This window comes from Pelobates fuscus, chromosome 10 (assembly GCF_036172605.1).
Source record: "Pelobates fuscus isolate aPelFus1 chromosome 10, aPelFus1.pri, whole genome shotgun sequence".
Lineage (NCBI taxonomy): Eukaryota > Metazoa > Chordata > Amphibia > Anura > Pelobatidae > Pelobates > Pelobates fuscus.
In genome coordinates, this window is record NC_086326.1 from 17171787 (window position 1) to 17197901 (window position 26115).

The 26115-nt window shown below is 41.6% G+C and overlaps 1 protein-coding gene across 1 annotated transcript; it reads left to right on the forward strand.

The window, feature by feature from the left end:
• The first annotated feature begins 4032 nt into the window (after positions 1–4032).
• PPRC1 (PPARG related coactivator 1) lies at positions 4033–25774 on the forward strand. The gene is made up of 14 exons (XM_063435300.1): positions 4033–4120; positions 10196–10339; positions 10688–10840; positions 11186–11266; positions 11775–14826; positions 14929–14982; positions 16405–16462; positions 16766–16833; positions 17352–18189; positions 21123–21284; positions 21505–21562; positions 23375–23496; positions 24084–24235; positions 25378–25774. Exons 1-14 carry the CDS (start codon positions 4040–4042, stop codon positions 25479–25481), a joined length of 5127 nt encoding a protein of 1708 aa, XP_063291370.1. The 5' UTR covers positions 4033–4039; the 3' UTR covers positions 25482–25774.
• Positions 25775–26115: the final 341 nt, after the last annotated feature.

The following is a 26115-nucleotide window of genomic DNA, read 5'->3' on the forward strand; positions in this document are numbered from 1 at the left end:
TATTATGCTGTATCCTATTTATACATTGTTACTATTATTATTATTGCCATTGATGTGATATCTATATGTTTGATATTATGCTGTGACCTGCACATGGGTAAGATATAGATGTTTCTATTCATTTAATACAAATATTAAAGTTTTTCTTGCTTGTGCTCCTCATTCTTTTATTATTGGTTAGATTTTCAGACTCTGCAGGGAATACAGCTGTTGAGTTGGTCTGTTTCCATTTACCCCTCCTATTAAAGGGCTTTATATACGACAATCCCCATGTGCGTTCCACGGACCGCCCACTTCCGCATCAGCTAGCTCACCACGTGGAACGCAAGCAGACATGGCCGTCGCCCAGACTCGCGGGAAATAAAACCAACACAGTCACCATGGTAGGGCGTGGCATGTGCGTCAAACACTCGAGAGCCAATCAGAATGCAGATATCGGCTTCGGGGCGGGAAAGTGACTCACTTTCGCGCCACTTGAGGTCATGTTTGTGTGAGCTGAGCTCAGTGCAGACGGTGTGGGCTGCCAGGGAGGACAGTCCCTCCTGCCGCCCTAGGAACTGGCTGGGACCAGGGCACCCACAATGACTCTACAGTACATCTCCCATCATGCTCAGCCAGCACTAAGTATCATGGGAAATGTGATCAGCCAGGGGAGGTCAGTCCCTCCTCCTGCCCCAGGAACTGGCTGGGATCAGAGCCAATCCTGGCACCCACAATGTCTCTACACTACAACTCCCATCATGCTCAGCCAGCACTAAGTATCATGGGAAATGTGATCAGCCAGGGGAGGACAGTCCCTCCTGCTGGACCAGGGCCAATCCTGGCACCCACAATGTATCTACACTACAACTCCCATCATGCTCAGCCAGCACTTAGTATCATGGAAAACCTGGTCTGCCAGGAAGGACTGCTGCTCCGGGAACTGGCTGGGACCAGGGACATTGTCTGAACTACATCTTCCATCATGCTCAGCCAGAACTAAGTATCAATGGAAACGTTGTCGGGGGGAAGAGGACAGGCCCTGCTGCTGCCCCAGGAACTGGCTGGGACCAGGGCACCCACATTGACTCTACACTACAACTCCCATCATGCCAGCACCAAGTATCATGTAAAACCTGGTCTTTGGGGGGTAAGACAGACCCTCCTCCTGCCCCAGGAACTGGCTGGGACCAGGGCCAATCCTGAAACCCACAATGTATCTACAGCTCCCATCATGCTCAGCCAGCACTAAGTATCATGGGAAACGTCAGAAATGTCAGTGATCTTAGACAATAGAACAAAATGAGTTAGGGAACACAAAGTATAATTCAGTCATTAAACAAAGTCACTTTCCTGTTTTCACTAAAATATGTAATAAAGCCATTAAACCATTACTCAGCTCTGTGTGAGCAGTTCATTATACTCATTGCAGGGGGGTAATCCATTGTGTGAAATAAAACTGTCACATGGTTATTTACAAAACTCTGAATACTGGTGTATTTATTACAAATGGAAAATTGAGATGAAAATAGCCAAGTTCTGACTATGGTTGAGTTGCAGAATTTTTCCACACAATATTTTTTTTAATTTCCTTTTGATTTGAAAATGTTTAGAGTTTAGTGAAGAACACTATCATGTTTTAATCTGTAAATAATGTTACGGATACTTTGTGTCTGCCCAACATTTAGCAAACTATATAAGCGTATACAATAAAAAATAAAGTTTTTAAGCCTTGGCATCAGGACATAGTGTGCAGACACTCAGAGGGCTACTCCATAAAAGTGTTAGAGGAACACTATAGGGTCAGGAACACAAACATATATTCCTGACCCCATAGTGGTAAAAACACCATCTAGCCCCCCAAAATATAGTAACACCTTACCTTTATTCTAGTCTGCAGCTGCTGGTTTTGCCCATAATCTGCCTCCTTGGCTGACATAATCAGAAGTGATGTTCTGAGCCAATCACAATGCTTTCCCATAGGGAAGCATTGGATTGGGTCAGATTGTCAAGGAGGCAGAGCAGGGGCAGAGCCAACACAAGCCAAAACAGCCCTGGCCAATCAGCATCTCCTCATAGAGATGCATTGAATTAAAGCATTTCTATGAAGAAAGTTCAGTGTCTCCATGCTGAGGGTGGACACACTAAATGGCAGTCACACTGTGCAGCACTGCCCCAGGAAGCACCTCTAGTAGCCATCTGAGGAGTGGCCAGTGAAGGTATCCCCAGGCTGCAATGTAAACACGGCATGTTCTCTGAAAATGCAGTGTTTACAGCAAAAAGCCTTAAGGGAATGATTCTACTCACCAGAACAAATTCAATAAGCTGTAGTTGTTCTGGTGATTATAGTGTCCATTTAATTAAATTGTAAGACAAAGTTTCCAAACTGTAAACATCATCAAAAATACAAGTGATGTGCGAAAATCCTTGCTTGAATTTCAATCATTATTTAGTCAATTTTATTCAGCAAGCACGAGTATTTTGAAGTCTGTTATGTTATTATGGGCATGGTGTGCATTCTAAACGATATGCATGTGAAATTGTGCATGTTGTAAAAATTACATTTACCACAGTGTCATATAAACTTTATACTTTTTCTGCATGCAGCATCATGGTTGAGTATTTAAAGATACACTATAGTGTCAGGAATACAAACATGTATCGCTGACACTATAGTGCAGGAATGCAGCATTGGGTCCCTGGCCCCCCATCCTCCAGAGATTAAAGGTGATTTTCTTAAATTCACCTTTTCTCCTATGCTGCAGCGATTTTGCTGCGGCTGGCCCTGCATCTGTGGCTGAGATCTTTAAATTTTATGATCTCAGACAATCCAATGTTTTCCCATGCATTGAATCAATGAAGATAGTTCAGCGCCTCCATGCAGAGCGTGGAGACATTGAATATAGGCAGCATTTACATTGAAAAGCCTGCAGGGACTGACTACAAACAGGAGAACCACTACTTTAAGACTATATGGTGCCTAAAGTGTCACTTTTAGATCAGTGTGGATCTTAGGGAGTTTTTTTTCCAGATCACTTAATTTATCCTTAATTTTGAATTCGAATTTTTGACAATTTGGAGTCTATTGAGTAAATACCCAGGCCTTCCAACTGTCTCACTTTTGGCAGGACGGTCACGATTTCAGGGTTGTGTACCGATTTTGTATCCTGTGCTGACGCCAAGCTGACACATTCTTATTGTGGCGTGCCAGTCTGGCGTCAACACATGCGGCGTCAGTTAAATAATAACAACAAAGTATTTAACCAGGAAAGGTACATTCAGATTACTCTGGTTGATGTTACCTTAGCCCAACATCCAGGGGTTGTTACTATCACCCAATTTAATGGTACTCATTTTATCTACCTCGGAAGGATGAAGGGCTGAGTCAACCCTGCCTGGGCTTCCTTTCACCACCCCCAGACTCCATTAATAAAATGAGTCATAACAAATGCCCCCCCTACATCGCTAGCCCACCCTGTCCCATTTGCATACCTCCTAAATAACTTGTCACAAAATGTAAAACTTGTTTTGAGAACAAATTGCACACCGATATAAAATAATCAGTGACGAATGTCCACATCCATATACAAACACATTTTCTTTTATACTTTTGCTAGTAATTTTAGCAAATGTATATAAATTAATTACCAAATAAAAACAATTAAAAAAAACTGCAATTCAGAGTTTAGTATTATTATTATAATAAATCCTCTGTGATGAGCAAAGTAAGAACAATGTGGACACATCCAGTTTCTGCAAATATAATAGTTTTTTTTATTAAAGTCCTAACTGGGAGAAAGTTACAAACTTTAAATAACAGTCCAATTAAACCAGTGGGGCCTGTTCCTGCTGCACCCTCCGCCAGTGAAACTGTTTTTACAGCTCAGCCTGGGCTTCCTTTCACCACCCCCAGACTCCAGTAATAAAATGAGTCATAACAAGTGCCCCAACCAAGATGGCGGCGGCAGGCATCTTCCTGACAGGCCCCGCCCCCTCCCATGCGGCAAGCACCACGTGGTTACTTCTCAGCCGGCAAAGCGCTGGAGCTGGAGAGTCCAAGATGGCTGCCCGGTGGGGAGCGGGAGAGGAGACTTTAACCATCGGTGGAATGGAGCTCTTCACCGCCGGCGGGCCGCTCCAGGTACGGTATGAGTGTCCCCGCCCCCCGGGGGCCCCGGCTGGGCCCGTGGCTGCCGCTGTTGTGGCTGGGAGCCGCCATGCTGCCTGGTTGCCGGTGACACGTGGATCCAGAGCCATGCTTGTCTGGAGGAGCCGCCCGAGCCAGGCCACAGCGGCGGGTTACAGGCTGCCGGGGACCCCAGACAGGGGACACCCCACTATCCCAGCTCTGCACCCCCAGCCAGGGGGCACCCCACTATCCCAGCCAGGGGGCACCCCACTATCCCAGCCAGGGGGCACCCCACTATCCCAGCCAGGGGGCACCCCACTATCCCAGCCAGGGGGCACCCCACTATCCCAGCCAGGGGGCACCCCACTATCCCAGCCAGGGGGCACCCCACTATCCCAGCCAGGGGGCACCCCACTATCCCAGCCAGGGGGCACCCCACTATCCCAGCCAGGGGGCACCCCACTATCCCAGCCAGGGGGCACCCCACTATCCCAGCCAGGGGGCACCCCACTATCCCAGTCCTGAACTCCCAGACAGGGGACACCCCACTATCCCAGCTGGGACCCTCACACTGACTGACAGGGGGCTGGGCAGGGCTGGCTATGCTCTCCCCAAACTTTACTAACTCTCCATGTACTGCCACCTGGGAGAACTAGCTGCACACATTATCAACAATTCTAATTACATGAAGACCCTGAACTTTATATTTGATTGCTGACCTTTTTAAAAAGCTTTCAAAAAGTATTTGAAGTTGTGATCTAGCCATGAGGCAGGGCGAGCTAGCCATGAGGCAGGATGTTGCAGTTTTGTTGTGCATTTCATGGGGTTGCACCATTGACAGTAACCTTAGCACCCCCAGATGTTTGTGGACTACACCCCTCAGCATGCTCAGCCAGCCTCTGATCTGTCTAAACATGCTAGGGGAAGATTTATTCAATGTTTTGGCAGTATAACTGGTGTAGACCATAGTACCCCATGCTGTGCTTACAATATGTGAGTGCAGGTATATTGCAGGCGTATATATATATATATTTTTTTTTTTGCCTTGTATTTTAACACCTGGCAGTGTTTTTAAAATAACCTCATGTTTGTTCAGTGGTTGTTTTAACCCATATGTCTTCCTCACACCCTGCTAAGTTCAGCCTCCTTAGTTGCAAGGTTTTTTTTTTTTTTTTCTCTCCCTGCTGGTCTTTAGGGAGGTGCCAGAGATTGTTAATATCCACGTGTTTCACTCTTGCAGCCTCACTCTCTGCATGCCTCTGCTGGTACACGTGCAGTGTGTACTGAGAGCTGCACCATGTTTGTGCTGCATCCTCCTGCACTTCTAGAGGGTTGATAGATACATTGTAATGCAAGAGCAACAATTGTAAATAAGTTGACTTGGTAGTGTAGTAGTTGTACACGGTGTTCTGCTGTTAGTAAAGATTCCATTGCCTCTTGTTGCTAACCTTCTGCTTTAATGTCCTGTTTCTACTCGGTTTTGCAAACCACATGCAGCTATGGAACCTTACACACTTTTTTTTAATTTTTTTTTTTATAAATACTATGGATGTACCTGTTTTGGGTCTGGAAAATAAAATCTTAATGTTCGTCTTTCTCCTTATTTTTTTGATTGATCTGTAAGCTGCCTATAACAATAGGCTGGATTATATATAAAATGCCCGCAGATTATTTAGTGCTGTACGATTTACAAAGCCTTATTGGTGTTTTATGTAGTATTGTGTGGAATATACATGCATCCCATGGCGTGTTTGCTTTAATAAGGATTTTGTTTTGTAAAGTTCTAAAGGTGGAGGAATTGGCAAACACCACCTGAGCGCTGTTAGATTTGCCAATCTTTCAGAGTATTAAACATGCTTAGTTAAAGAAGACACCTTATTCACTAATGGGATTAGGTAGAGTAATGGGCAGAAGTAATGTGTTTTTATTGTTAGACATACTTTAGTATAAAACAACCCTCATGTAGTGTTTTTTTATTTTGCCTTGTGGGTAATTCTTTCCTAAGGATAATGGCTCTCTGGTGAAGGGGGCTTTCTGTATTCTTTTGCACTTTTTCGTTTGTTTACATAATCCCTTTTATTCTGTACCCTGTGGAGATGAGAAATTTTGAAGTTTAGAAAACTGTATTTATTTATCAGGGTGGTGACTCCTCTGACTACCAGATTTGGGGGATTTCGCCACCATTTGCTGGTACAATCAGAATTGTGTTACTTAGACACATCAAGTATTTTCTGAACCCCTTACTTATGAACATAATCCCCCTCTCATGGTCTAATTGTTTCCAAATATTGTAAAGCGCTACGGAATCCGTAGGCACTATATAAATGGCAATAATAATGAAAACAGAATCTCCATGAGCTCTTAAAGATACAGTGAAGGTTCATCTAATTTCCATTCTTTGCACTATTTTATTCATTTTTCTTATTTCCTGCTGGAGCAGTATATTCTCTCTCCCCTCCCTTTTGCTGGAACTGACATTGTAAACCAAGTGATGGCAGTCTTGATACCTCAGGTGTTTGTAACCTGTGCGTGTTGTATACGTGGTTAGATGGCCGTTTCACTTATTTCTGATCCTAACCAACACATACATTGGCCACATTATCATAAGATGGGAAAACTCTTAATAAATGTGTGTAAAATCAAAAAATTGCAGAAGCCTTAAAAACATGTTGATCATTATCTTCTGAATTGGCGTGTGCAGCTATTGAAGATCCACCACTTCTTGTTGGTGGTGGACTTTGTCCAGTCAAATGCTTCTCATATAGAAAAGTTGATGGCAAAACTCTGGTACAGAGCTTTTCATAGTGATGGTTGTCTTTGTCAAGATCTAGTGATTTCTATACAGAAATCCAGCTTGTCACCTTATGTGCATATTTGACAAAGACCCCCGATGGAGACAGGTCTGCTTGGTCTCTGGTGGCCCATAGGTGCAGTGGAGATGAGATACTTAAAGGACCACTATAGTGCCAGGAAAACATACTCGTTTTCCTGGCACTATAGTGCCCTGAGGGTGCCCCCACCCTCAGGGACCCCCTCCCGCTGGGCTCTGGAGAGAGGAAGGGGTTAAACTTACCTCTTTTTCCAGCGCCGGGCGGGGAGCTTTCCTCCTCCTCTCCTTCTTCCTTGCGACGTCATCGGCTGAATGCGCATGCGCGGCAGGAGCCGCGCGTGCATTCAGCCGGTCGCATAGGAAAGCATTTACAATGCTTTCCTATGGACACTTGCGTGCTCTCACTGTGATTTTCACAGTGAGAATCACGCAAGCGCCTCTAGTGGCTGTCAATGAGACAGCCACTAGAGGTTTTGGAGGCTGGATTAACCCTCGGTATAAACATAACAGTTTCTCTGAAACTGCTATGTTTATAAAAAAAAAGGGTTAATCCTAGAGGGACCTGGCACCCAGACCACCTCATTAAGCTGAAGTAGTCTGGGTGCCTAGAGTGGTCCTTTAACTGATGCTGTCCCCCGCTGGCATCTTTCTTGTGCTCCTGGTGTATAATCTAGGAGCCCATGTTTGTGCTGTACGCCTGGGCATGTCTATGGAGAGGACATCTGGAGCCTCCATTGATATGGTCTCCTAGTCAACAATACAATGCACTTTTCACGAAAACTTCAGTTGTGAGGGAAGGGACAACTTGGCGGCCACAGCTACACTTTTTTCCCACACAAAAAAAGGCATAATACAAAATAGTACCTACTTTATCTTCTATCGTTTGAGAAGACAAAATTCCAACACAGTCAATGTGGGTATTTCATAAAGATTGTGGCAATTGCCACTTACAGTTGTGCTCAAAAGTTTGCATACTCTTGGAGAATTGGTGATATATGTACCATTTCTAAAGAACACACGAGTGAACAGACTAAACACATTTCTTCTATTTCTTATGGGATTCATATTCAGCCGTAGGTTATAACAGAATGGCACAATCCTAAAAGAAAACATGACGACAAAGGAAAAATGAAATGATCCCTATTCAAAAGTCTGCATACCCTTAGTTCTTAATACTGTGTATTGTCCCCTTTAGCAAAAATGACAGCGTGCAGTCTTTTGGGAATAGATGACTAAGAGGCCACTAATTCTTGCAGGTGGTATAGCTGTCCATTCGTCTTGGCAAAATGCCTGCAGGTCATGCAAAGTGTTTGGTCGTCTTGCATGAACCGCACATTTGAGATCTCCCCAGAGTTGAAACAACCACACAGTCTTTTTCCAGAGCAGACAGTTTTTCTCCTGTGGTTACCTGTGGGTTTTTCTTTGTATCCAGAACAATTGCTATGGCTGAAATCTTTCTTGGTCTACCTTGGCTTGGTATCAAGAGATCCCTACATTTTCCACTTTGTTAATAAGTGATTGAACAGTACTGACTGGCATTTTCAAGTCTTTGGATATCTTTTTATATACTTTCCCATCTTTATAAAGTTCCATTACCTTGTTATGCAGGTCATTTGACAGTTATTTGCTGCTCCCCATGGCTCAGTATCTAGCCTGCTCAGTGCATCCACGTGAGAGCTAACAAACTCATTGACTGTTTATACACATACACAAATTGCAAGTTAAAAAGCCACAGGTGTGGGAAGTTAACCTTTTTAATGAGACCGCCACTAGAGGCTGGATTAACCCATATGTAAACATAGCAGTTTCTCTGAAACTGCTATGTATACAGCAGGCAGGGTTAATCCTAGATGGACCTGGCACCCAGACCACTTCATTAAGCTGAAGTGGTCTGGGTGCCTATAGTGGTCCTTTAAGTTTTTATTTTCATATTTTCAAAATCCATGCCGATATGTCACAATTTCTGCCAGGGTATCCAAACTTTTGAACACAACTGTATTTGCCTTGTGTGAGAAACATAACATTGAGCAAACGTCATTGAGGATGATCAATCGCTGCAATCATTCAATTATTTAAAGAGGCGGGGGCAGTAATAAAACTATACAGGTGACAAAACTAAAACTTTTTTTTTTTTATAACTAGTGATTCTTTAAAGCCATCTGTCATTTTACAACATAACGATATAATCTTCATGAAAAGCTGACTGCGTGGGGAATTTTGATTGCAATCCAAAGATGATACAAGACAAAATCGGGACAAATTTGTTATGGACAAGCTTAAAGGACCACTCTAGGCACCCAGACCACTTCAGCTTAATGAGGTGGTCTGGGTGCCAGGTCCCTCTAGGATTAACCCTTTTTTAAAAATAAACATAGCAGTTTCAGAGAAACTGTTGTGTTTATACTGAGGGTTAATCCAGCCTCCAGAGCCTCTAGTGGCTGTCTCATTGACAGCCGCTAGAGGCGCTTGCGTGCTTCTCACTGTGAAAATCAGTGAGAAGACGCCAGCGTCCATAGGAAAGCATTGTAAATGCTTTCCTATGCGACCGGCTGAATGCTCCTGCCGCGCATGCGCATTCAGCCGATGACGTTGCGAGGAAGGAGGAGGAGGAAAGCTCCCCGCCCGGTGCTGGAGAAAGGTAAATTTTTAATCCCTTCCTCTCTCCAGAGCCTGGCGGGAGGGGGGGGGCACCCTCAGGGCACTATAGTGGTCCTTTAAGGCTGAAGCAGCGGTTTACCCTAAACTTTTGTCTAGTGCCAGTAGTCTTCACAAGTGGCAGCTGTGGGATTCAAGCAGAGATCTGTGCAGATTTCCACGGACAAGCAAGGCCCTCCATTGAACTCAGTGTTGTACCTTTACGCATGCCCAAGACCATGCTGTTGACTGCTAGGATCAGTTTAGGAGTGTGTAACCCGGTTAAGTCATGTCACCTTCAATTGAAAGCTGAACTTTTTGCAAACTGAATAAGACTCACTTCACACATACAGAACTCCAACAATCTAAACCTATTTAAGGGGTCTGGAGTGTCCCTTTAATATATGTTCCGTGCCAGGTACTCTATCCTGCCACCTTCACAACTTTTTGCGTTCTGATGTGAGAGGGGTGTTACTAATCACTGCTTTATGACTTGTCAAAATACCAGACTATCAGGGAGCCAGGACTCTTGGAACTTGCTTCCAAATGAACCAAGTTTGACTAGTGCATCTACAAACCTTTGTTGACTTCTGGCTTACTGTTGTCATTGTGGTGTTTTTCAGTGCCAGGTTTTTGAAGATGATGAGCCTTGTTCGGGACTCTCTGACCTTTCGCTTTCATCCCTGGACGCTGGAGGGATTCTAGGGACCTTTCATGGTTATGTCGATCCCTCCCTTATTTCTGTCATTGAAGATCCTGGCACACAGGTGAGGCGTCCGTTTGTGTTTTTTGGGTGGGGGAGGAGAGAGAGGAACATTAAGGGGGGACCACTAAAAGAAGGGAAGTTTTTCATATTAGATTAATTAAATTCATTAAATCTAAAAATTATTACAATTATTGAAAAACTTTTTAGAAATCATTGGGGAGGGAGAGGGAGAGGGAGAGGAGTTTTTGGCCAAGGGCATCCTGACTTTTCGGTTTCGGCCCAGAATTTTCCTCTTGGTGCATCCTTAGTCCTTGGAGTGTTCATTTGTGGAATATGAAACTTTTTTTTTTACTTTGTATGTTAACAGTAAGTTAAACAAATTATTTATGTTTTTTATTTATTTTTATAGAATAAAGGTAATTTTGATGAAGAGAATGAGTTATCCCTTCTGACTGCCTTAACTGAGATTCTTGACAACACCGATGATGAAAACATGTCTCCATTTGACACGATTCCGGATACTGAGCTATTGGTGTCTTCAAAAGATCGTGAAGGCTCTGCTGTGAGTTTATAATTATTCATAATCAGAACGTTCGGCTCAATACATTTCACCTGATGGTTTACAATTCCTTGGTGAATAGGCCCCAAATGTTTAATGCCCACTAACCAAACCGCCAGCTAATTTAGCAATTTGCATAAGATTTAAAGTCATTCTGGCGAGGTATTTCATAATGCCCCAAGCAGCATAATTGTGACTGCAGGTTTTGTGAACGTGCATGGATGTATTGTGTTCAGTGGATGGCTATTTTGGTAGTGGTAACCCTTTGTCACCTGCAATTAAATTACAAATGGATACATTGGTCAATCTTAAACTGTTTAATTTATTTCCTCCTCCTTATCTCACCAGCTTCAGAAGTTTCTTAGCCTTTCTCGTACACCAACAGATATTGCCTTAATGGACGAACAGCATAGACCCAGCTCTGGCAAGGTACAGTATTCCTTATTACTTTATTGCATTTAAATCATGGCAAATATTTATCAGGTTTATATATATATATATATATATATATATATATATATATATATATATATATATGTATATGTATATGTATATGTATATGTATATGTGTGTGTGTGTGTGTGTGTGTGTGTGTATATATATATATATATATATGTATATATATATATATGTGTATATATATATATGTGTGTGTGTATATATATATATATATATATATATATATATATATATATATATATATATATATATATATATATATATATATATAATTTTTTTTTTTTTGTGTAGTGGCTGGTCAATACCATAACTCAGTTTATTCACTGAACTGTTGCAAACCGAATATAACTGCAAAATTTAAAATGGATGACTCAACTGTAGTAACTACAGTTGTTTGTAATCTGTCTGTTTAGAATTCTTTTTTTTTTCCATTTATCTTTGTAAGCTTCTTATACTTTTATCCTTTTTCTTATCCTAGAACGATCGTTCTGTATCTATAAATTGGGAACAGTGTCTTGAAGGGATCACGTCTACCCCAAAAAGACGCAACCGACTGAAAAGTTTTAGAAACTGCTTGCCACGTCGAGCCAGGACAGAGCCCACCCAGCAGCGTAGTGATGGAGAAGAGGAAGAACTTGCCAGCCCCAGCAAGGCCTTTGAGGCAACCAGCAGTTTGATTACTTTTGACAAGGATGTAATTGACTCTCCATTCATGAAAACTGATTTTGAACAGGAGGCGTTGTTGAAGCAAAATACCCCTTATGTCATTAATACTGAAAATGTTGCTCTTTGTGACCTGGTGAAATATATGCACCCATATTGCCTTCCAACCCTCACTGTATGTCTTGATGAAGAGGACACAGAGGTGGATGAAGATATTTTGGAAAATGCTGTCTTTCTCGAGATAGTGTCTGAGCAGGGAGATTGTATAAAAGTCCCTGTAATGATGAAACACCCAGGGGAAGACTGTGACTCAGAAGACAACATTATCAATTTATGTTCTATGGAGCAGCTGGATTCCGAGGTTGGAATCCAGACACACTACTCAAATGGATCTTCTGAAGAACAATGTTCTCCAGTACAGCAGCAACTTGCTGCCGAGGAACACTTTCTAAAGGCTTCTGATGAAATTCAATCTCTTGAAACATTGACTGACCAGGATAATGAAGAAAAGTTAAAAATGTTCTCTTTAGAAAATGAGCAGAATAATCAAAATCAGGAATCCTTAAGAGAAGACAAGCCTTGTCAGAAAGAACTAGAGGTCCCATCTGAATTGGGAAATGGGTCTATACAGAATAATGAAGCTATGGCCCAGCACAGTGATGGGAAGCTTAAACAAGGAGAGGAATTCTCTCTACAAAAGAATAATGAAGTAGATTGTAGCGCTCAAAAGGAGTGTGAAAATACTGTTGTAAACCACAAGAGAATAAAGAAAAAACAAGGAAAATCCTCTAAACTAAAGGTAAAAATTAAACCTAAGAACTCTAATGAAAATAAAGAGCTAGCATCAGCTAAAATATCTATCCAGAAAGTCCTCCCACCTACCTTAAAGCGTCCAAGCAACGCCTTGTTGCAAGAGTCAGATTTCCTTATAAAACAACTGGATCAGGCTAAAAAGGATGCTGAAATGGAGCTTCGAACGTCTAGAATGACTAGGGCTAAATTGAGAACCAGAGCAAGCTTGGAGAATTTGCACTCTTCAGAGAAGAAGCTAACACATGATAAAAAACCTGAAAAACCATGTCTTCTGGAAAATGATCAGCCAGCATTGGTTGGAGAGAATGGGGATATTAACGTTTGTTTGGAACCAAATAACTTCAGAAGTGAGGTGTCTGGTATGATTACATCTGAACACTCACAAGATGTTACTCATGCGCCTGACTCCAGTGTCCAAAATAAGACTCCAGAGGAAGTCTTGGTGGTGGCTCCTTCTGCCATCCAACTGGAGGAGAATGCCAGTATGGAAGATAAGAATCCTGGTTCTGAAGGAGAATCAACATTACATGCCAAGGATCTGAAACCCAAATCACTCAGTCTAAGTGAATACAGAAAACGACTGCAGAACCGAAAGCCAAATGCTGAAGAACGAGACAGTGAAAACTCCTCTGGCAGTAAATGGCCATCGATCCCTGAGCCTCCAACAGAGCTGGCAGAAATTCCTTGTTTGATTCTACCAGGAAAGGATGCATTACCCTCCAAGTCAACAAAACCAACACGTCCCTTGGAGGAAACTGCATGTTCAAGTACCAAGGCTGATAAACCTTTGGGCCAAGATTTTTCAAATGGTTGTATGCATGCTCAACCATTTGTTTCCACTCATGAGACTGTTCATCCACAACCACCTGCAGTGATGAACCCATCTGTTGCGGTCAATCATCCTTTTGCCCTACCATTGCAGCAAAATGTGCCAACTGCTTTTTACCCACCAACATGGCCTGTATCCTCACACCTTGCTTATTATCCCACTCCTCCTGCAGTCCCATCTTTTCACAATTGTGTTCCTCCAGATCCTACGCATGCCATAACTATGCAACCACCAATGATGACTTGGCCTCACTTCCCGCCACCACCAATTGCAATGGGAGCAGTTCATTCTTCTGAACCAGCCGGCTGGCCACCTGGATTTCCACCCTCTTATTGGCAGCCACCTTTAGTCCATCAAGGGATACCTGTTCAAGCCTCTGCTGGAAATATAGTTGGTGCTATCCCTCAGAGTTTGTCAAATTTGGCAAACAATCATATGCAGCCTGAACTGAAGATCTCTCACGATGTTCAGGCAGCCGCTCAGAGTTACAGCCAAAATGTTATGCCTTTCAATCAAATAAGTATGCCAGGTGTACAGGAATCTAGACCACCTCCTGGATGGAAAGAGACCAGTTCCACCGAGATAGTAAAACCTGTAAAAGATAATATCAAGCAGAGCAAAGCTCATGCTAAGCCTTTGGAGAATAAAACCCCAACACCAGTTAAACATTCATGTTCTTTGGTCCAAAAGTCTAGTCCAAATAAACCAACAATCAATCAGTTGCCAAAAAAACACCCTGATCCTCTGCCACCAGACCCAAAAAAGACCAATTTGCCTGTCCCAGACATGAAATCTGCAAATCAGGTTGTCTTTAAAATAATGGAACTTTTGAAGAAGGCACAAAGCAAAGTTGTTCAAATGAAATCTACACCAGAACCTGCTGGACCTGTTAAAGAGTCTCCCCCTGCGTGCCAGCAACCATTGAACTCTGCTTGCATACAGCTAGCTCGTTGTGAGAGGTCTGAAACTCCAATCGTGGCAAATCCTGGCTTGGTTGTAGTACCAGAGATGCCCCAAGTGTCTGCTCCAGTTTTAGCAGTGGAATCGAAGACCCTGGAACAGGTGGCTGTTGATAAACCTCTTGCAGCAGAAATTCCTAAAATAAAGGACAGTGAACTAGCCCAGGTGTCTACACTTGCACCACCTCAAGAGACAAGATTGCCCACTTCTTTATCTGCTGCAGGGGATCACAGTGCGTCTAGGAAAGTGATCACTTGTGAAGAAGGCAAGTTTGGTTTTTCATGCATATCAGAAATTGCGTTTACTGTTTTGTTGTACTAATTTTTGTATTCCTTTCCCCCCTCCCCCCCCCCCCCCACCCAAATAGGTATTGAAGCATCTGATCTTACTAGCCTGTTGGAACAATTTGAGAAGACAGAAGGTACGTGTTAATGTGTATTCACCTTTTACTTACAGTAAAGTCATTAGTGGGCAGAAAGAGAGGCATCGATGTTTATACTCTTCAATGTATCCCTTACCTTACCCTTGCTATATGAGGGTGGCTATCTTTAAGCATTTTGAACATAAATCAGGGATTTACGACACAAAATCATGCTTGTAATAAAGGGCTAATGTGTGTTTGGGAATCCTGAAATCATGAGTAGGCACATGCACCCATAGAAAGTGACTGTATTTTGTCCAGCAGATTAGTAATGCTTTCGACAAACAAGATAAGACGGCTGTCGCGGAGTATGGCTGTCGCGGACTGCATATCCACAAAAATATAATGCGCTTACGCACACACACAGAGGTTGTTATATGCAATACATTATTTTCAGTAATCATGGGTTTTCTGTTCAAGTTGTGTAGATAAGAAAACCTTTTTAAATTTTTTGACCACTGATTTGAAATTAGTGGGCCAGCAGACTGAGGAAAAACCTAATTACTGCAGTCCACGGCGTATTATTCCGGTCATTGCCTCCTTTTATTAATTTAAACTTTGTTTAGTTTAATATACAAAGAAACCAAGCTAAAAGATGGCGCAGTAATTTCTAAGTGACTAAAAGATATTAAAACAAATAATAGCAGCACCTTATAAGTGTAAAAGCTCAAAAACACTAGAATACAAATAGTTAAAACATAAAGTACGCTGTGTCTTTAAATAGCTATGCCATCATGTTTAGTTTACAATTTACCACTAGTTACTCTTTGGTGACACCAGCCTTCCTCTTCTGGTCTAACAAAGTGTTTTTTTGTTTTGTTTTGTTTTTTTTCCCTCTCTCACCAGTTCAGTTGGTGAAATTAAACCACTTGACTAAGGTATACAAAAGCGTGTGTACATTTTAACCATCCCCTATTCTCAAAAGCCAATGAGTGGCCTCTTGCCTCTCGGTAGGAGAATGTGCTTTGTTTGCATTACACAGAAGCACATGCTCAGCAACATTTACGTAAATCTGCTATTGTACATCCTATAGAAATTCACCAGGACTTAAATTTTTTTTTTGTTCTGTTTCACTTGTACTTTGGGATACGTTTAGTCACCACATCCTATTTCTAAAAGAGATTTAAAACTTTTCCATTGCTGTTACACCCTGCACATCTTGAAACTTGGGAAAACTGTTTTTTTCCTAAGGTTTCTGTGGTTCAATAAAGCTCAAAGTTTACTACTTAAACGGAAAAATTCAACCATCCTCAAAGTTCAAAAAAACAAAGTAGAGATCTGAGAAACAATTCTACGGAGTGCTTAAAAATTTTATACAAACTCTAATGGCTCCTGGAAGTCATTTGTGATTGTAAAATACAATGTTAAGCTGTAATAACGCATATGTGTCAATTCTAGTTTAACAGATTTAATTCTTTGCAGCTAAAGATGAACATGTTGCACAAAGCCCTGACTCTAAGTTGGCTGTAGGAAACTCTGGGTAAGTATATGAAAGGGTTACCCTACAGCTGCAATACAATCACACACTGGAGAACCTATATCATTGCTGATTAATGTAATCCACTTTCTCCATGTTTTATTACTTTGGTTATAAAGCACCATAACTACTACAGCTGGTTATGGTGCAGAGTACTCCTTTAAGCATTCACGTAAACATTTATTCTGTTAAATGCAAGAGCTTCTAAAATTCTCACCCTCCCTTTTTTTTTTTTTTTTTTTTGTTTCCTCCTTTCTTTAAAGTTGTATGTGAATGTGAAATATTTTCTTTTGTTTTTGCTCAAAGGTCTGAAAAGCCAGTAGATAAGAAAATCCTGGATAGACTTCTGGCTCCTGAGTTGGCTAGCACTGCTGGTAAGTTTACGAAGGTGTGAAGCTTAATAAACTGCAATAATTACTTTGCAGGGTTCACTCCCCCTCTAATGGCTGTGTGCCAGAATATAGGGTACTCTAGTGCTGGGAATAAAACTTTATATTCCTAAGACTATAGTTTCCCTTTAAGTTGACAAATATGGCAACACCATTCATAGCTCACTTTCATACTTTGATAGCCTGTTGGCCATTTATTTTTTTTTCTCTAAGTTAGATTTTAGAGAGTTCCTAAACAAGAGACATAATGAATTATATCAGCTGACCTTAAATCCGGATTAGTGAGCTTGTTTTAGCTTCTTCACCACTAAATATCTCCTTTCTCTAATTGTAAAGTGCCGCGGTTGTTGGCACCACATAAATGCTAACGTTAATAGAGAATTTACCGCCCCCCTCACTATAATGCACTTGACAAAGTTGTCGAAATACTAAGTAACTTGCTCTTTGTGACCATAATATGAAATCCCTGTTTTGTTTACAAACGGTCTTTTATTCCTATGCAGGCCTAACTCCTCCAGCAACTCCCCCACATCAGCTGTGGAAGCCAGTTATTGCCAGGCCCCTGTCTGGAAAATCCAAGCCGCTGTTGGCAAGTGTGCAGGAAAGAACTTGTGCTTCTCCCGTTAAGACGACAAAGCTCATAGAAGCACAGCCTCTACCACAGAGCAAGCTGCGAAACAGGAATCCGGTGCCGGCTTCCAAAATGACCTTTCAACCTGTCCATGTGGCATCCGGTGACCATGATTATTGTATTCTTCCTGCATCCCAGACTGAGAAGTGTCCAATTTCAGAGGAGTCAAAAGTAGAAACCATCACATCCACTGCGTCTTCAACATGTGAAGGTTCTCGCTGGAATGTTAAACATGGACAGAATATTATGATTATGCCTATTGTAGAATTCAACAAAAGACCCGAGAACAAAATTTGCCCAAAGCTGCCCAAAGCAACCTCAACTGCACCTTCAAGTGTCTTGAACCAAAGTGTACGCTGCAATGTAAACTCCGAGTTACCTAGTAATACTGTCCAAAAAAATCTCAGAGAGCCACTGGATCACAGGACTAATAATGCAGTAGAAGCTGAGGGTCATTCAGTGTTCATGTCTCCTGACTCGTCCCCTTGTAGAAATGAAAGTTTGGATACGAGAACTGAGGACAGAAGGGATAATACCTCTGTTTCCCGGAGGTCTCTGCGCTGCTATCGGAAATACAAGGTCTCTCCAAGCCCTGAAAAATCCTCATCAAGAGGGAGAAAATCTAGTGATAGTCATTCATGTAGGTCTTCTTCATCATCGTCCTTTTCAGGGTCTCGTTCTAGATCCCCTCCATCAAAAAGGAGAAGAACGTAAGTAATCGAGCAGTTGTTTGATTTATTTTGACGTTCCAGTTTAAGACTAGCAACTGTAGTGAATAGTTCTGAAAAGTCACATTTCATTCTTTTGTTTCCTCTTTGACCAAAGCCTTGCACCTTCATAGCAGGTTGCATTATTCCAATACTCCTTGCCTTAAGCTGACACTGATCATATGGTAGACACGAACTCTGATTCACTCACACCTGATCCTGATCAGCTGTGGATGTCAAGGTCAGGCTGGTGGCCTCAGTTGGACAGTGAGCTTCTGCTGTTTCCATATTTGTAGGTTTTTAGTGCAAGGATTTGCTTATGTTCCCTCCTACTGATTTGATATGTGAAGTATGGTGGAGTCCATGCATTGAGTGTTGGTGTGTATCTTTTAAATTGACATGCCATTTTACTTATTGTTTACCTTTACAAACCTAGTATAATTTTTTTTTTTTATACTGTTACTTTGTAATTAATACATGAGTACTCTAGAAACTATAACACTGGATTGTTTGAGAACGTGTAATGATTCAGAGTAAATTAGTTGGGTGAACCGCTTTTTGTTTTGGCTTTAGCCGGCACCATAAAACAATCTTTTGGGCTTGACTGTCACTGACTCGTTATACATAGTGAGCCAGCATTGCTGTATCTTTCTCCTGTTGCTCTGCAGGCCATAGTATTTAAGATCTATTGAGGTTCACTTCCAAACTTAGTTTTTTAGGTGTTTGAACAGGAAATAAAGAGGGTGTGAAATCAGACTTCCTGAAAAAACTTTCACTTCTTTAGCTTAGCTCCTTTTTGTGTTTAGTGTTCTGTACGTTTTCTGTCAGAATATCAAACCTGCTTTTACAAGTTCTTGTTGGGGATTAATTACTAAATAGTGATGTAGCTTCTTTTGGCTGTTCCATGATCCTCAGTGTAAGTGTAGAGCTCAAGGCAAACCACCATTATTAGGCTGGAACGAATTTTAGTCTCCTGGTTTTGAACGTGTGTGTGTATACGTAATACAATAAAATCTATTTACAAATTATCACTCCACTATAATTTACTGATTGCAAGATTCTAGACCTCACTAGTTTCCCAGTGAGCTCTTCACAAACGAAGCAAAACTTTGGAGCAGTGCTTTATGGGACACCCATTTGTTTTCCTTTGTGCCATGTGACTGCTGCTTCTCTGGTATTTGGTGTAAAAATAGAATGTCTCTGCGTGCTGCATAGACTGTTCCAGACTTTCTGCACTCTCAAATGCCGGGAAGTTGGGATGAGCCTTTTCAGTCCAGCTAGCAATTTGCTGTTCGCGATCATATCAGTGTTGGTTGATCTGAATGTTTGGACAGGTTTTCTGTAACACTGCGTACCGCTGTACATTTTGATTTAAAAAAAAAAAAATGGCTAAAGGGGTGATCTTATGAGACACAACCAAAAAAATAAAAAATCAACCTGGATATGTCCGTAACCTTACTTACCTTGTAGTGCCCATCATGTATTGCTGTTTGTTTAAACAGTAAAAATTTGCACAGTTTCTCCAACTAAAAAGTGTTTTCATAAAATACTGCTTTTGGGTAGAGTAATCCTTACTGAGATGGTCTGGTCCCAAAAATGTATAAATTAACCCTGAAAAACTCTTCCATTTAATCACAGTCCAATTTCTCCTTGCAGCCCAATCTTGCTTGGCTAATGTCACTTCCCCCAAAGACAGGGACCGTACAGAATTGACACTAGCTAGCCTGGAATTTTGTTTTGGGCTAACTAGTGATGCTGTTGAAAGTGCAGTTACACATATTGGGGATCGACCAATTATCGGTCTGGCCGATATTCTGAATCTTCAGCAGTATTTGCCTATAAAGATACCGATTTATTGCAGCTTATGCAGGGCCGCCATCAGGGAGACCGTTGTCCTGGGGGGCCCACAGCACACTCTTACCTCATTTCCTTTCAGCTCCCCTGTCTAAATCTCACGAGTCCCACGGCCATCAGTGTTGCCGAGCGTTACCATGGCAACGCTCCGAGCGGCACGCCGCGAGAGTTACAGGGGAGCTACTGGGAAGGGAAGTAAGAGTGTTGCTAGCCCCCTCAGCAGAGTCCAAGCCACTAGACCAATAGGGAATCCCATATCCCCCCCCTCCCTGGCCAGGTAAGAAGCAGGGAGGGGGGACTAAAAAAGTTATAAAATTTAATATTTTAAAAATGCCTTCCCCCCCCCCATCTCTCTCACTCACACACACACACACACACACACACACACACACTCTCTGCATTTATTATATACACACTAAACACTGCATTCACTAATCAAATACTCTCACTGCATCCATTACACACTGCATTCGTAAAAACATAAATTGGCATGTATATTTTGTGCATTTATCTTAATAAAAACAATTGCAAATAATCATGTTCAGTAGATTTGTGTAGAAATAGTTAAAAACATTTTTCAAAACTGTAAATGTATCGGTAAGTTATCGGCTGTCTGCTTGAAAGTTCACAGATTATCGGTATCTGCTCTAAAAAAAATCCATATCGGGCGATCCCTAACAAATATTTACTATTCATGGTTTATTGAATTGTGTAAATTCCAAGAAAATTACGGTATCCCTTCAGTAGCGGGAATTTTCATGCTATCCTACGGTTGCAAAGAATGTCTCTGTGCAGAGTCTCCCGAGATGTAACTCTCTTTCCCTTAGAGCATCCAGTGACTGTGCACAGAATTTTCAAATAATCGGAAAACGAGTGTTCCACCAGCCGAGGCAGCTTGTAAAACTCACACAGTGAGGGTCAATAGTGATGGCATCTGACCTCGGTCCATCTGTCTGCCCCTTGACCTTGTCTAGCATGTGTTGACATCCTGAACAAGTTGTGGTGTCTTAGTTTTTTTTAATGCTGAGCAGTTTAGCTGAATAAATTTCGTGTTCATCTAGTTAAATTTTATTTTTTTCTAGATTCAGTTCAAGGCGTTGTCGATCAAGATCTTCAGAGTCCACTTCTAGTTCATGTAGCTCCTCTAGTTCTTCCTCGTGCTCCTCCCGAACATGCTCGTCATCCTCTAGTCGATCTCGCTCACGATCCAGATCCCGGGAGACGTATAGGAGTCGAAGCAGGAGGTAAATTAGTCCTTTTTCATATCGTGCATGCTAAAATAAACATCTCTTTATTTTCAAAGCACAGATTTTTGTTTAATATGTATATTGTTATGCCATTAATAAGAGCAGTACTGTTTAGGAGAGCGTCTTGTGAAGCAGGAGATCTGGATGTTGCATAGACATGCTGGTTCCATGGGGTTTGACTTGGGGACATTTCTTCACTTTTGTTTTTGTTTGGCAGATGTGAATCTCGGGAAAGATACAGCAGGCAGAGGATACAGCACAAGGAACGAGCTATAGTAAGTACCCAGAAGTGTTTTTCTTCACTCCAGTTCTAAAGTAAAGAGATTGAATAGTTTGAGTTATTCTTGGTCCAGTGAGATTTGCTGCTGCTTTAATGCTACATTGTCAAATGGATAAAATAAAATTACACATAATCTTGTTTACTCTAGGAGTCAACTTTTGGCAGAATCTTGCAAAGCATTTCCTACTTTGTCTCGAATGCCTTCTGTTTTTTTTTAGAAATTTTATTGCGGGCTGACCTTTTTAGAAAGGTAGAAACTTTCTGAAATCGTCATACAGGGTGACGCTGCCGCTTTTAACTTCAGCCAAGTCTGAGCCGGCTACAGATTACCTGCTCATAGCGCTGAATGGTAATGTTTACAGAAGGCATGTCAAGCATTCTACCCTCGGGTCTTACCCGGCCCTCTCCCTGCTATAGAGCAGCCATTTCTATTTTGTGAACCGATCTAGAATTCAGGAAATGCCTCTAAAATGTTTACCCTGTTATTTCAAATTCATGTGATATAAAAAAGGTTTATTTAATCCAGACTTGCGTTATTACTTTGTCTCCAGCTGACGCCCTAGGAAGGTGGATCAACTTTAGGGTGAAAGACACACTTTAGTGTTAGAAATACAGGTAGTTCCCTACTTTACAAACTAATTTGTTCCGTAGCCTAGTTCATAAAATGAGAACTAATTTCCCATAGACACAATGTAATAAACATTTGTTCCGTTCCTGACCAAGAAATTTTACCATTGAAAACCTAAATTATTAAGTACAAATCAAAAATGAAAGCATAGCAAATACATGTGTAGTAGGAACCTTAAAGGAATACATACCATATTGAAATCATCATCAGTCATCTTCCTTTCTCCACGACATGTTGAATGGGTGTCAATGACCCTCAATGCTCTGGCACGTGTTAAAGGCTGCACTTCACTTGTTTCTGGCTGGTTTGAGATACTCAATGTGTCACTTTCCCCTCCGCCCCTCGCCAGAGAAACTGCTATGTTTGCAGTAGGGTTAATCCAGCCTCTAGTGGCTGTCTCATTGACAGCCGCTAGAGGCGCTTCCGCGCTTCTCACTGTGATTGTCACAGTGAGAAGACGCCAGCGTCCATAGGAAAGCATTGAGAATGCTTTCCTCTTGCCGCGCATTCAGCCGATGAAGGAAGAGGGAGTCTCCAGCGCCGAGGGAGCCCGGCTCTGGTAAAGAGGTAAGCGATTAACCCCTTCCTCCCCTGTCAGCGCCACGGGAGTTTGGATCCTGAGGGTGGGGACACCCTCAGGGCACTATAGTGGTCCTTTAAAACACCTAATTTTTTTTGCTATTCTTGGTTTATACTTTTGCCATCAGCATGCAGGCATAAATAAAAGCAGTGATCACAAAATGGGCTATCAATGTTGGCTGGGGTGTTGGACATGAGTTTCTGCATTCCAAACTTGATTTCTCTCTCTGCCCAGGAGCTAATGGATACTCAAAGAGCTGAATTCACCCTAAACATTAAGGCTAATTTGTATTCTATAACCGGACTAGTAGTGAAGTGTTGCACACCGGTATTCGTAACACCGGAGATCCGTGGTAGAGGTCCGCTAACCTCCAAATGTGGAGAGCTACAGGCTGCACAGTGTAGGGAGAATATTCAGATAGGTTTATTGTGGAATTAAGGACACAAGATTTTGGCCGCAAGGCCTTAATCAGTGTATTCAATAACTGCTGTCCAGCACAGTAAGAATATTCTCCCTTATCTTGCTCTTTCTATCTGACTGGTTTCACTTAACGCTACGGAGATGTATGCACTTCTGAAAACTAAGACTTTTTTTTTTAGGAGGAAAGGAGAGTCGTGTACATCGGCAAAATCAACAACCGCATGACTCGATCGGAGCTGAAAAGGAGATTTTCCGTTTTTGGGGACATAGAGGAATGCACCATTCACTTCAGGGAACACGGGTGAGAATTTGATCCTACAGAATGCCCTGCAATTATATTATAATCTCAGCTAAAATTTATGGAATACAGGGCAGATTTCTGGCTACTTTTCATTTGCTCCTGAAACAAAATAGGACTATGCCCAAGAAAGACATGGCACTCCTGCACAGCCTCTACATTACCTGCTGTGTAGTTCCTTTAATGAAAATGTCTGTCTGGGTTTTTTATAGGGGAAAATAGTTATGCTATTCAACATGCTGTCTTCATTGCCAGAATATTGGTCTCAGAAAGGCCCCATTTATGGGTAATCGGGACTGGTTGCATAGGAGGTAGATGGGAGCAGGGTGTGTTAAACTAAATCTAAATATACATAAAGATTGCAGCAATGTTGGAGGGGCTAAAAAAATAAGTAACTCAAAACAATGACATTTTTAGTTTATCACTATGTTGACCGGTTCACTAATACTTTTATGCTATTCTTTATAACTTTGTCCCTTTCTGGCTACAAACCTTTTAGTAGAAGTTGTAGAATTTGGTCATTTCCACCATATGGCTTGTGTGTACAACCTTGTCTTTGCACTCACCAGCCTGCTTTATTTCACTTGCAGTGACAACTATGGCTTTGTTACGTACCGTCACGCCGGAGAGGCCTTCACCGCCATCGAGAATGGCCATAAGCTGCGTCTCCCTGATGAACTCCCCTTTGATCTCTGCTTTGGTGGGAGGCGGCAATTCTGTAAAAGTAACTACGCTGACTTGGGTAAGAAACCTCCTATTCCACTTATTGCTTGCTCAATTCACTTATATGACTGCCTTAGTAGCCATACAGATCCTCCATTCATAAATGTGTCCGACATATCTTATAAAGGACAAATTCTGCCTATATAAAGACTTCTATGCAACAATACAATAAAACTCTCTGTACTTCACACTGACGCAGCACATATTTCAATGGTCTACTTTGTATCTTAAAGGGACAGTGTAGGCACCCTGTACACTTCAGCTCATTGAAGTGGTCTGGGTGCGAACTCGCATCACCCTAAACCCTGAGTATGTAATTTATTGCTGTTTTTATAAACTGCAATAATTACCTGCTTGGGATAACTCTTCCTCTAGTTGCTGTCTATCAGCCAACTGAATAATGCTTTTCTGTGGGAAAATCCTAATGCGAGCTCATGTGCATTAGGTCTCCCTGCGAGCTGACTTCTGCGGGGGAGAAGCGTGGGCGGAGCAGAGTTTCCCTTTCATTGTAGATGTTCTCATTTTGATATGCTTTTTTTCCTTGCTTTCCAGACACTAACACTCGTCAGCATGGTGACACAAACATTAACCCTAGAACTTTTTATAACACATTGTAGTATATTGGCCTCCAGGAGGGTGATCTCATTGCCTTAGCGGACAGGTAGCGATTCCGGTGACTCTCCCTCTGCAATCAGGCATCCTGTCTTTTCAAGCTATTGCCTCATGAGTGGGGTTTCCAGGAGCATGGTACATCAGTGATCGGGGCATGTACTCCATTCTATGTAGAGGCCACATGCTGATGGGCATATCAGTTGCCTAGACTGCTTTCCCCACGATTGCTTGCCTTGTGATACCTCCACATCACTATTTGCTATATATCATTAATATTGCTGCTCCCAGCAAGACTAGCTTTCTGATGGCACTTTAAATGGCTACTGTGAATATGGTGGCCATCCCAAAGAGGTTTCATGCAAGTGAATGGTCTATCCTCCTAGCTATAATAAGGCCCATCATTATTCCGAACCGTCAGAGTTCTATGTGGAATTTGCATGTTAGTAATTTTTTTTTTTCTCCCTTTCTTTCCATTGTAACAAATTTTAATTTTGCAGTTATATGAAGCTCGGAACCTGGTTAATTCTTCACCTGTTTCAATTTTCACAGATTCCAATCGTGATGATTATGATCCTGCATCCATGAAGAGTAAATTTAAAGAGCTTGATTTTGACACATTATTAAAACAAGCGCAGAAGATCCATCGGAGGTAACATTAGGCCTAAGCAACATCAAGCGATGAAATCTATATAGAAAATATCTATTAACCAAATGAATTTACCTCAAAACACTGGAGATGGCCATTTACTAAATAAAAGCATGACTCCCCTTTTATTGAGGGAGGTAGTGTCTATATTTTCTTTTTCCAATAAAACACAAAAATGATAAAAATAAGCCCATTAGATTTTTTTTTAATGACTTTTTTTTTTGTTTTGTTTATTTTTTTAAACCTATTTAACAACTGCTAAATATGGATTCTCAAAATTGTAAGGAATAGTATATAAAGAGGAAAAAGTGCTATGGTAAAATCATTAAAAAAAAAAGTTAAATTAAACATGCTTTTCTGTGTTTTATTTAGTCTGAATCCTTTTATTTGTGTGAATGAATTCAGTTGGAATCCACTCTTCTGGTTTCAATTAAAACTGAAGTGAGTGAATAGTTTTAATTTTGTTTTTTGTTTTTTTAGTGTTTTTTTTGTTTTTTTTTCCACCCCTCCCTAAACTATTGGTCATGGTCACTAGTTCTCCTTGGTTCAGAGACCGTCTGGCAGTGGGAAATGAAATCCCAGGCAGCAACACTTTAAAAAAAATCTCGGCGCCAATGTGTAATGAGGGTCCTCACTGCGTG

What these genes read in the sequence shown, in the direction of transcription:
- PPRC1 (XM_063435300.1), top strand. Translation starts at nt 4,040, where the DNA reads ATGGCTGCCCGGTGGGGAGCGGGAGAGGAGACTTTAACCATCGGTGGA. An exon ending in TTGGCTGTAGGAAACTCTGG is followed by an intron (nt 16,463 to 16,765) that starts GTAAGTATATGA and finishes TTTTGCTCAAAG; the next exon opens with GTCTGAAAAGCCAGTAGATA. An exon ending in CCATCAAAAAGGAGAAGAAC is followed by an intron (nt 18,190 to 21,122) that starts GTAAGTAATCGA and finishes ATTTTTTTCTAG; the next exon opens with ATTCAGTTCAAGGCGTTGTC.